A 12,260-nucleotide genomic window follows, 5' to 3' on the forward strand; every position below is an offset into this window, starting at 1 on the left:
CATCTCGCGGGAGTTCCGCCGGCTACAAGAAATGACCAGGTGACCTCACGGCTCCGCCCAAGTCTTCCGTGCCGGCAGTCCTGCTTCACGCATGCGTGGGTGGTGGTGTCAGAGGCGAGTTGGCGCGGTACGCGAGCTGCTTGCGGAATGGTCCTGAACCAGGTACGGGCCGTTTTCTTTGATCTGGACAACACGCTCATCGACACGGCCGGGGCGAATAGAAAAGGCATGTTGGAGGTAACGTCCCGACTTCCGCGGCCCTCCTCCGGGCTGGGTCATTGCTCCCACCCCGTACCACGCGCTGTCCCCTTCGTGTCTTCCCATCTCCGACCTTTCCAGTGCCATCTCCGCCGACACCAAGCCGGGGCCAGGTCATCATGGAGGCCCTGGCTTCTCGTCCTTTGAAGCCCCCTCCCCCCACCCCGTGTCCGAAGGAGCGGGAAAGAAATACGAGAGGGCAGGGGGTGCTGCCTGGTGCAGCTGCCTTCCCTCACGCCCAGCCGCTTGGGTTACCTGCCTGGCTACGCCCAGGTTCTGGAACGCTGCGCTCATGAAGTAGTTTCCTGCGCTGTGGGAGGCAGAAGGATGTAATTTAAATTGCCACGGTGGTAGAGTCGCCCACAAACATGGACGGTCATACCACACTGCGAGACACCTGGCTTTTTGCCAGGACAGGTTCGGACCAGCTAGGCGACTGTGCGCGCCACCCTCTCCACGGTTGACTTCTGGGAGGGTCGTACCCACACTGCGTGGTCCTTAATGCATCTTTGAGGAGACCCAGGAATTTACGCAGCTGTCAGTAGCGAGTATGGACTTAATTGACTCTAGAGAATTTTCTCTGCAGGAATTCACCTCCAGTCTCCCTGCTGTGGGTATGACCCTTAGATTTCTGAGGTGACACCCAGAGTTCTTGCTTCACAGAGCATTCCTTTCATGAGTCATTGCTCACCAGTATCCTCTCCTTTCCATACCCAGGAAATGCTGTGTCAGGCCTTTCCTGTGCTCTTCAAACCCCGAATCCACCCCTGCTTTCTTTCTAATGCCTTCAGCTCTAAGGAGAAAACCAAGAGTGATCAGATGTGAAAAACCCACTTTCAAAAGCTAATCCTTCCAACCCTGAGTGTCCCAACGTCTTTAGTCTTCATTAGTTGGGTTTTGACTCCTGGATCTTAATCCTTTTTGTTGATGCGTTCCACTTCTACATATTCAGGTCTGTCACACACTTCAAAAAATTCAGAATGCCTCCCTTGAACCCTACTTCCTTTACTAGATGTTACCTATCTCTCTTGACGGACATGTTTTTCAAAAGAAATCTATATACATTATCTCCATACATTTTATTCCTAAATTTCTTTTGACATACAGTTTCTGTATTGCTAATGAAATAGACTTGCCAGGTCATTAGGCACCTCCCAAATTGCCAGAATCAATGGACATTTTAAGTCTGTCTTAATGATTTTACTGAGGCATTCCATACTGTTGACTATCCTTTCTATTTTTATACCCTTGACCTTGACCTCAGGGGCACCATTTTGTGCTGTATTGCCTCTGGTCTCTCTAGCTGTCAACAGTACATATTTGCTTGTGTGTTCTTGGCAGGTCAAGCCCAGTATATTGCAATTAAAGTCTTGGTTTAGGCCAAATCATGCTATAGACCAAGAGTTTGTGCTTTAAAATCAGGCATTTGATAAGTGAAATAAGTCCGAGAAAGACGTATCATACGTTTTCACTCATGTGTGGAATCTGAGAAGTTTACAAGAAGACAAAGGGGGAAGGGACAGGGGAAAAAATAGTTTCCAACAGAGAGGGAGGCAATCAGTAAGAGATTCTTAAATACAGAAAACAAACAGGGTTGATGGGGGGAGGGGAAAATGGGTGATGGTCATTGAAGAGAGCATTTGTTGAGATGAGCACTGGGTGTTGTTTGTAAGCAATGAATCATGGGAATCTACTCCTGAAGCCAAGAGCACACCGTATACACTTTATGTTAGCTAACTGGACAATAAATTATATTTTAAAAAACATATAAATAAAATTAGGCATTTGAGTTTGAATCACAGCTCTCCTAATATCTAGCTGTAAGTGCTTAAACAAGCTATGAAACCACTCTAAATCTTAAATCCTTATTTTAAAGTTTGAATAATGATACTAGCCTTCAGTATCCTTACCAGGCTTAATTTAATGCATGGAAAGTACATGGAAATATTCACTTGATGAATTGTACCATCTACCTGTCACCTAGACTATTGCTGTGGTGATGTCTCCGAGTTCACTGTGTCCAGTTCATCCTCTACATTCCCACCACAGTGAAATTTCTGGACAAAAGTCAGACTGTATTTCTCCCTGGTCTTTATACCCTCCCTTATACCAGCACTATATTTTTTTCAAGACATATTATACTTATTGAAGGATATTAACAATTTTTGTAACTCAGATGTCTACAACTTAATAGCTTCTTAAAAGAGGTAACAAACTGTTGTCATTAATTTGATACATGGTAAATATTGAGTAAATAATGGATGGATGGATGGATAAAAATATAGGTCTCCAGACTTGGTTCAGTCGCCACTTCCTTTATAAACATTCTGTCAAATGGGCAGAGTTTGTGTGTGCTTTTGACTACACAAGGAATGCTTTATCACATAAGAATACAACACCATCCATAAATGTTGGCCTATTCAGAAGTAATATCAGTTTTCATAAAGCTCCTTTCTGTTTATGAAAGGAGAAGGGGAGGAAAGGTCATAGCCATTGACTTGGGCTTGGGAAGAAGGAGCCATATGCTGACAGCTTTATTATTTTTTTAATCTTCTGGGAAAGTTACATCTTTCACCCTCTTCAGGCCTGTCCGTGTCACTACCCAAGAGGAAGCCATCCACAGGAAATTGGGGTTTCTCAGTGAACTAAGCAGAAAAGATTTCTGCATTTGTGAGTTTACTTTCTAGTGGGAATGACTGTGAACATAATACATCAAATGTATATTTATTTATAAGTATGTTCTGAAAAGGAGGGGAGAATGAATTGTGATTTTAAATAGGTTGCTCAGATAGGTCACATAAAATAAATGTTTGAGGAAAGACTTGAACTAAAAATAGCAAAAGGGCTGCTGAATTGTTAGACGATATGCAGGCAGTCATATTTTGGGAGCATGTTTTTTTTTATTAAAAAATTTTGTTTATTGATTTATTTTGAAAGAGAGAGAGAAAATCCCAAGCAGGCTCCACACTGCCAGTGTGGAGCCCTGAGTGAGGCTCGAACCCATGAACTATGAGATCATAACCTGGGCCAATATCCAGAGTCAGAGGCTCAACCAACTGAGCCACTCAGGAGCCCTTGTGGGCATGTATTTTTAACTCAGTTTTATTTGGATTTCAGCCACTTCATATACTAAAATAGTATTGTAAAGTGTTATATGATTCCCACTCTAGTCCTCAAAAAGTGTTTAAATCACAATCAGCTAAATCAGCTAAAAGCTAATAGTGATGATAGTAACTGTAATTCTAGGTCCAGAGAGCAGGAGTAGGATAAGAGTCTTCTTTTTGCATTGGTTAAGATGAACCTTAAATAGAGTTTTGGAACTAGAAGTTTGAGTTTATCTTATGACAACAAATTGGTCCCCTTCCCCTTTTACTGTATTAGGGCTCCTTTCTTCAGGCCCCTAGGTACCTAGTGGGCTTAATTGTATGCAGAATCCTTTTCAGGCCTGTCTTAGCCCTTGCACAAAATGTCATCACACCTCCAAGTTAGAGATCGTTTTACTCCACAGCCAATTCAATCAAAACTCTCATTTTCTCAATGCAGATATTAAGATTGTGTATACTAGTAATAGCACATACTATTTTTTTTTTTTACAAATAGTTTATTGTCAAGTTGGTTTCCATATAACACCCAGTGCTCATCCCCACAAGTGCCCTCCTCCATGCCCATCATCCCCCCCCCCACACACACCCATCAGTCCTCAGTTTGTTCTTAGCATATGAGAGTCTCTCATGGTTTGCCTCTCTCCCTCTCCCCCACTGTTTACCCCCTTCTTCTCCCCTACGGTCCTCCGTTAAGTTCCTCCTAATCCTCGTATACTTGCAAACATATGGTATCTTTCCTTCTCTGCCTGACTTATTTCGCTCAGCATAACACCCTCAAGGTCCATCCATGTTGCTACACATGGCCAGATTTCATTCTTTCTCATTGCCATGTAGTATTCCATCGTATAGATAAACCATATCTTTTTCATCCATTCGTCTGTTGGTGGACACTTAGGCTCTTAACATGTTTTGGCTATTGTTAGAGTGCTGCTATGAACATTGGGGTACATGTGCTCCTATGAATCAGCACTCCTATATCCCTTGGATAAATTCCTACCAGTGCTATTGCTGGGTCATAGGGGAGTTCTGTTGTTAATTTTTTGAGGAACCTCCACACTGTTTTCCCACCAACAGTGTAGAAGGGTGCCCATTTCTCCACATCCTTGCCAGCATCTAGAATCCTCTGTTTTGCTCATTTTAGCCACTCTGACTGGCGTGAGGTGGTATCTCAGTGTGGTTTTGATTTGTATTTCCCTGATGAGGAGGGATGCTGAGCATCGTTTCATNATCCTTGGTTAGGTTTATTCCTAGGTACTTTATGGTTTTTTGTGCAATTGTGAATGGGATCAGTTTCTTGATTCTCTTTCTGTTGCTTCATTGTTGGTGTATAAAAATGCAACCGATCTCTGTACGTTGATTTTGTACCCTGCAACTTGGCTGAATTCTTGGATTAGTTCTTGTAGGCTTCTGGTGGAGTCTGTCAGGTTTTCTATGTAGAGTATCATGTCGTATGCAAAAAGTGAAAGTTTGACTTCTTTAGCACGTACTAATTCTACTTATGTGTTTTGGTTTTATTGAAATATAGTTGACACAGTTACATTAGTTTCAAGTATACAACTAATGATTGAATAGGTGTTCTTTCTGTTTTTAATTAATATTAATGTATAAATGACTGATAAACTTTTCCTCAAATGTGTTAATATTAAAATACTACTTGTGATACCAAGTGAATCTAATTACTTGCTGTGTGAAAAAAATGGAAAAGTTAATTCAGAGGATATGCTGGGAAGACATTGCAAAACCTGAAAGTGGTATGCTATACCTTTAGAAGACTCTCCCCTTTAAGATAAGCTCATTCTGCTTTTTAAGAGCCCTGAGAACATACTAAATGAATTGGCAGTTGTAATAATAGGAAATTGGATGTTTATTGGGAGCTCTTAGTTTAACTATGAGCTGGCTTCTATTTAAACTCAAGAACTGTGGACTTCTAGGGGCCTGTGCTTTTTTATTGGGTAGAAATAGGGTTGCTACAACTTAGTGGCCTTCCATCATAGCTCAAGAGTAATTCAACTGGCATTATTAGAAAAGATGGTGATGGGAGAGGGGAGGAAGAAAAGATGGTGACATTAGCGTGGAAGCTGAAGAAGCTTGGTTTGTTCATTGAAATTTAACTTTGCCTTCACCTAAAATTCTTAGGATTGGTTTATTTTTCTTGGACTAATAAGACTTTCTTAACTCCTGCATTTTTTGATGAACACAAATTGCCTGAACAATATTTCTTTTACTTTTTTAAAAAATAGTTTATTTCTTAATTTATATCCAACTTAGCATATAGTGCAACAATGATTTTAGGAGTAGATTCCTTAATGCCCTTTACCTATTTAGCCCATCCACCCCACCCCTCCACCAACACTCTGTTTGTCCTCTGTATTTAAGAGTCTCTTATGTTTTGTTCCCCTCCATGTTTTTATATTATTTTTGCTGCTCTTCCCTTACGTTCATCTGTTTTGTATCTTAAAGTCCTCATGTGAGTGAAATCATATGATAGTCTTTCTCTGACTTATTTCACTTAGCATTATACCCTCTAGTTCCATTGCACATAGTTGCAAATGGTAAGATTTTGTTCTTTTGGATTGCCAAGTAATATTCCATTGTATATATATATATATACCATATCTTCTTCATCCATTCATCCATGAATGGACATTTGGGCTCTTTCCATACTTTGGCTATTGTGGATAGTGCTGCTATAAACATTGGAGTGCATATACCCCTTCAGAACAGCATACCTGTATCCCTTGGATAAATAGCTAGTAGTGCAATTGCTGGATCATAGGGTAGTTCTATTTTTAAACGTTTGAAGATCCTCCATACTGCTTTCCAGAGTGGCTGCACCAGTTTGCATTCCCACCAGCAGTGCAAAAGAGATCCTCTCTCTCCGCATCCTTGCCAACATCTGTTGTTGCTCTGTCGTTAATGTTAGCCATTCTGACAGGTGTGAGGTGGTATCTCATGGTTTTGATTTGTATTTCCCTGATGATTAGAGATGAGCATTTTTTCATGTGTCAGTTGGCCATCTGAATGGTATCTTACCCATTTCTTCACTGGATTATTTGTTTTTTGGGTGTTGAGTTTGCTAAGTTCTTTATAGATTTTGAATACTAACCCTTTATCTGATATGTCATTTGCAAATATCTTCTGCCCATTCTGTTGGTTGCCTTTTAGTTTTGGTGATTGTTTCCTTTGCTGTGCAGAAGCTTTTTATTTTGATGTTTATCATGTTCATTGGCTTCCATGTCTTTAGTTTAATTTCGTCTTTAACTTCTTAGTTATCCCATTCATTCTTTAGTAGGATGGGCTTTAGTCTCCAAGTATTTATTATCTTTTCACTTTTTTTCTTGTGGTTGATTTTGAGTTTCAGAGTGTTGTGTTAGGAAAATATACACAGTATGATCTCGATCTTTTTGTACTTGTTGAGGGCTGATTTGTGTTCCACTGTGAGATCTGTTCTGGAGAATGTTCCATGTGCACTGGAGAAGAATGTGTATTCTGCTTCTTTAGGATGAAATGTTCTGAAATGTTTATTCTATAAACTAAGCAGGTGGAGAGACTTGTGGTGTTCCTGAATAGCGAGGTTGGCCCAGTTGGTCAGGGTTTAGTGGAACAGCTCTGTTCTCTGCTAGATGGTGCTGTGGAGATGGGGTGGATTGTTGTGACGTATGTGGGTGTGTATGCACCTGAATGCAAGGGGTCAAAATGGTGTCACCCAGCTCCCCAGTATCTAGTATCAGATCTCCATTCTCTCTGATCAACAATCGCACACCCCTCCTTTGTCTCACTTTTGTGTCCACTCCCCTCTTTTACACTGTCCATGACCAAGCCATCAGGTTGCCAGGTGGCATCTCCCTCCTGAGTTTTATCTTAGATGTGGCTGTGTTTCCCAACCCCTCACTTCTGAAGGACTGCGGCTTTGACCCTTTCTGACCTTCTGGGTGAGGGTCTCACCTATCAATGGCTGGGTGGCTGCCTGCCCCCAGGAATGTTCACAGTACCATGCTCCTGCCGATGCCCAGAGACTGTGGCTGGGTACCAATCCCCTCTAGAAAAAGTTCTGCAATCGTGTAGCAGCATCATTTCAGGGATTATGGTAAATCACAACACACATATGGCACCAGGCTTCCCACTTATTGTCCTTGTTCCAACACCAGTGATGTGGTTGTTCTCCAAGATCCACTGGGACCTTTGCCTGTGGGGTGGCCGCACAGCCTCTACCAACTGTCCTCCCAGCAGGCAAACAACCTCTTCCCATGGGGCCCAAGGACCTCTCAGACCTCACTCTCTAACTGTGGGGATTCACCCTTCCCACCAGAGCACCGCCAGGTATCAAGCTGCGGAGTTTCAGACTCTGCACTCCCCCTGTTTATTTAAACCCTCTCTTTTCTCCTTTCTTCCTTTTTTTTTTCAGTCCTTTGCATACTTTCTTTTCTCTCCAGCTGCTTTTGAGTGGGGGAGGAGGGTTGCTTTTCCCATACTCTAACCTGTCTCCATCCTCTCTCTGCAAGCAAAACCAGCTCCGTGCTCTCCCTGGCTTCTCTCTCCCCCAGTTCACCTCTCCATGCCACGTACCTGGTGAGTTCTGTTGTTCAGGATGTGCAGATTGTTGTGTTAATCCTCAAATCTGTTTTTCTAGGTGTGCAGGATGGATTAGTGTTGATCTGGCTATATTTCAGGGACAAAGAGATGCAAAAAAAACTTCCATCCTTTTCCACCATATTGGCCCCTAGCCCTATTTCCTTTACTTTTGATGTGAATCTTATACTCTGAAGGAAGAAGAATATGTCTATTAATCTCTTTCCCCTTTTCAGTAGGTGAATTGTGAATTCAGTCTTAATGTGTAGCATACCTCTTGTTCTTTATATAGTTTAGGGCAACACATTTAAACTTGCTTGATCACTTTGCTCCAACAGCAGTTAATTTTTAGTCCCAGCTATGTGCATTGCACTCATCATTCAAAGATCCAAAAATGTCTTGGCATTGTCATCTTTCCCCAGATGTCCCTAAGACAGGGACTTCAGATACAGGTAATCCATTTGGGAAGTGATTGTTGGAAGTGCTGTAGGAGAGTGATGGAATTATACAAGGAAGGGAAGAAATCTAATAAATGAGCAGGTTATTTGTGAACAGTTGGGGAACTCTGGGAGACAGCATGCAGAGATCATGCTTCTGTTGTCCCTCCCAAGGGACAAGAAAGCTGGGATATTTATCTACTAATTTCTACCCCTCATTGGTTGAAGCCTTTTCCCAGGTAACACTTCAGCCCCAGCCTATGTGCATGGGTGCTCTGTGGTCAAATAAAGCCCTTAGACAGAAAAGTCCACCTAATTACAATCTGAAGGTATAGACATTATGGGAACAGTGCATACCAAGGGGGTTTGGGTAACCTCTGCCTCAGCCTGGGACTGAAGGCCCTTTACGAAACCGTTGCAAATAGCCTCTCCAGTCCCGTATCTTAGGATCCTTTCTCACACGCCTTGCATTTCATCTTGAACTCTGCTTCTCACCTTTCCTAGTTCTCAAAATTCCAAGCTCTGTATCTTTATTCATGCTCTTCTTTCTGTCTAGAATGATTTTTATCCTCCTCCCATGCCCACCTTATAATAGGCTTGGTAACACCTTAGTTTAAATATTGCCTTCTCTGCCAAGCCTTATCCAATAACCCGGGGGAATGAGTTGCTTCTTGAATTTTATTTCCACTGTTGTTCACGTGACTGTCATGGCACTCAACCCAGCATTTATGGTGGTTGCACGCCTGCTTATTTTCCCCCACCAGATCATAAGGACAACACACCCAGTCTCCACTGCCTGATACAATAGTGTAAAGGCAAGCATGTGTGCTTTGGAAGTAGGCAAATGTGGATTTAAATCCCAACTTGGGCAAGTTACTTAATGGTGCTAAACTTCCATTTCTTCATTTCAAAAATGCTTGCAGAATAGTGGAAAAGGTTAGAAATGATGTATGTGAGCATTGGGTCTTGGTGAATGTTAGAAGACAGGCCAAATGGAAAAGAATGTAATGTAATAAAAACTAAGATAAAAGGCTGTGGGAACATGAGAGAGAGCGTATAATTCTAATGGGGGATTCAGAACCAAGTGTAACAGAGGGTGACTCAGAACTCATTGAAGTTTTTTATCTGGAAAACTAGGTTTGGACGAAGCACCGGGTCATTAAATGGCTGAAATCATAGAACATGCTTGATTATATTAGAACTGAATATATATTTCTAAAAGAACAAAATTAGGTTCTATTTTATATGGTGGTTAATTTAGGCCTTCAAAACATATGGACATAGATAAGAAAAGGTTGGATGAACTAGCATATTTGGGAAGAGTCTAAATAATGGTTGTGAGGAGCTTAAAATGTTTTTACTAAATATAAGCATATATATTTTCTTTCTATTTCTTCATGATCAGAATGAAAGATGGTAGACTGCCAAATGAAGGGTTGTGAGCTATTTCTGAAGACCCTTCTTAGAATAGAAATTGGTCAAATATATGAATCAGTTCTATGGTCAAATATATGAATGAGTTGTGTAGAGAGGTTGGGAGATCTTCACTCTGATATTCTCTATATTTTTATATTCCCACTACAAATGTTGTGGTAATAGAGCTGCCTTAAGGCAGATACATGGAGTTAGAATCTCTGCTCTGGGATTATAGGAGTGCGGCTTCTCAGAGCATGACTATTAAAGACCTGAAGTGTGTTGATGGAGCTGTTTTCCTTTATTCAGGTGATAAAGCTCTTACAATCAAAATACGATTACAAAGAAGAGGCTGAAACCATCTGTGACAAAGTTCAAGTTAAACTCAGCAAAGAATGTTTTCATCCTTCCAGTACTTGCATTACTGATCTAAGGACTTTACACTGGGAAGAAGCAATCCAGGAAACGAAGGGTGGTGGAGCCAATAGGAAATTGGCTGAAGAATGTTATTTCCTATGGAAATCTACACGTTTACAGCATATGATACTAGCAGAAGATGTCAAAGCCATGCTCATTGAACTTCGAAAGGAGGTCCGCCTACTTTTACTAACAAATGGAGACCACCAGACCCAAAGGGAGAAGATAGAGGCTTGTGCCTGCCAGTCCTATTTTGACGCTATCGTTGTAGGCGGAGAGCAGAAAGAAGAGAAGCCATCACCTTCCATATTTTATTACTGCTGTAATCTCCTTGGAGTACAGCCTGGGGACTGTGTGATGGTTGGTGATACACTAGAAACCGATATACAAGGAGGCCTTAATGCAGGGCTAAAAGCAACAGTCTGGATAAATAAAAATGGAATAATGCCACTGAAGTCATCCCCCAGGCCACATCATATAGTTTCTTCTGTGCTAGAGTTACCTGCTGTTTTACAGAGTATAGACTGTACAGTCAGTATGTCAGCTTAAAGCATATAAAAGGGCACGATTATGTATTTAGGGTCAAATTACAGAGTTTGAAGTAAGAAAAGTTAAGGCATTTTGTATATTATGACCCAGTTCTAAGATTCAGTGACTAAGCAACCATTGACTAGTATTTATATCTGGAAATCCAGAGTACATTAATTAATACAAGTTACTTTTAGTAGTATAGTCCAGAAAACTTGAGGAAATATGTTCTTTGTTAAATCTGTGACTTGAGATTTTTAAATATTTTATTAATCATTCAGTATCTTGGATCCATGAAGATACCAGACAAGATAGCTTATATGTGGATGCACAAATACAGTTTTTATGTTCTGTCTTTTTTTTTTTTTTATGTTCTGTCTTAAAAGCAGATATATTTTAGAAATAGATTTTCCAGAAAATATATATTAGAGATTTATTAGAATAATCAGATCTGATTAATAGTAAATAGTACTAAGTCACATGTCAATTAGGGCATTCCATAGTGAAATTATTTTGCATATTTTCTTTTTTAAAACATATGCTATATTTTTGCCTACTTTGAATTACATACATTCTTTTATGAATCTAATTTTTCTGCATGACCTTTTTTTGGGGGTTTTGGTAGGGGAACAATTTTCCTATGGTGTATACACAACAAATAGATCCCTACAGTAAAAAAGCTGTTAAAATCAGCATGTGGTGCTCCTTTTCTATGACATTTTCACAACTTTCCAGAGTGTACTTCTAGGTTCTTATTAGTCTTTACCTCCTATGGAAATATTTTTACAATCTTTTTCCAGGTAAACAATGGGGTTAAGGGGATTAGACTGTCTTGCTGAGGATAAGTTCAAGCCACATGGTACCAAGTCATTTTCCTTCTGTGAACACTTCAGAGGGGGATTGCCTTGATGCAGCCTAACCGTGCATCTCTCCCATAAATTCTTTACTGACTTGAACAATTTCACCCATATGATGAAAACTAAGGGAAAATTATGTTTTGTTATAAAATATTTCCAGGGTGCCATTGTAATATAACTTAAGGGGCTCTTGGTGTTACCAACTGCCTTGAGTCTCCTGTTCTTCAAATTTTAGGAAATATATCCTTGTTTCACAATTTCCGTATCGAATTCATTGTTCACTTTGGGCTTATTAATTAATGATTAGGGCATCTTGCAAGTAGAAAACTTTTTCTAGGCCATTAAGCTAGACTGTCTCATGACTTCACTCAAACTTGGAGTAAAGGAGAAAAGAAAGAATGACTTGGGTTGATTCTTGGCAGGTTTTTGTTTTCACCTTTGTATAAGAAGCTACTAATGTAAAATATTAGACTTTTAGGATATGTATAGCTATGACTCATTTAAATATCCTATGAGTATGATACTTAGATTCTAGAATATGTTTGTTCGTAACTCACTTCTTTAGCCAGTCATTTCCTATCTACTGACAAGAACAGGATTCTCTGCCATTGTGCAAATGTCCTGTTGTGTTTACTTCTCGCTCTTAATTTTTAAAGTTGTGATTGTGCCCTTGACTG

The 12,260-nt window shown here is 40.5% G+C and overlaps 1 protein-coding gene across 2 annotated transcripts; it reads left to right on the plus strand.

Annotated features, from left to right (window-relative positions):
- The first annotated feature begins 78 nt into the window (after positions 1-78).
- Positions 79-11,418, plus strand: NANP (N-acetylneuraminic acid phosphatase). 2 transcript variants are annotated; one of them, XM_077778949.1, is made up of 2 exons: positions 79-237; positions 10,091-11,418. In XM_077778949.1, exons 1-2 carry the CDS (start codon positions 148-150, stop codon positions 10,745-10,747), a joined length of 747 nt encoding a protein of 248 aa, XP_077635075.1. In that variant the 5' UTR covers positions 79-147; the 3' UTR covers positions 10,748-11,418. The 2 variants fall into 2 exon arrangements, with proteins under 2 accessions (XP_077635075.1, XP_077635076.1); XM_077778950.1 differs by having other exon boundaries at positions 79-162.
- Positions 11,419-12,260: the final 842 nt, after the last annotated feature.

The sequence above is a fragment of the Crocuta crocuta genome, unplaced genomic scaffold, assembly GCF_008692635.1.
Source record: "Crocuta crocuta isolate KB4526 unplaced genomic scaffold, BGI_CrCroc_1.0 scaffold470, whole genome shotgun sequence".
NCBI classification, from domain to species: domain Eukaryota; kingdom Metazoa; phylum Chordata; class Mammalia; order Carnivora; family Hyaenidae; genus Crocuta; species Crocuta crocuta.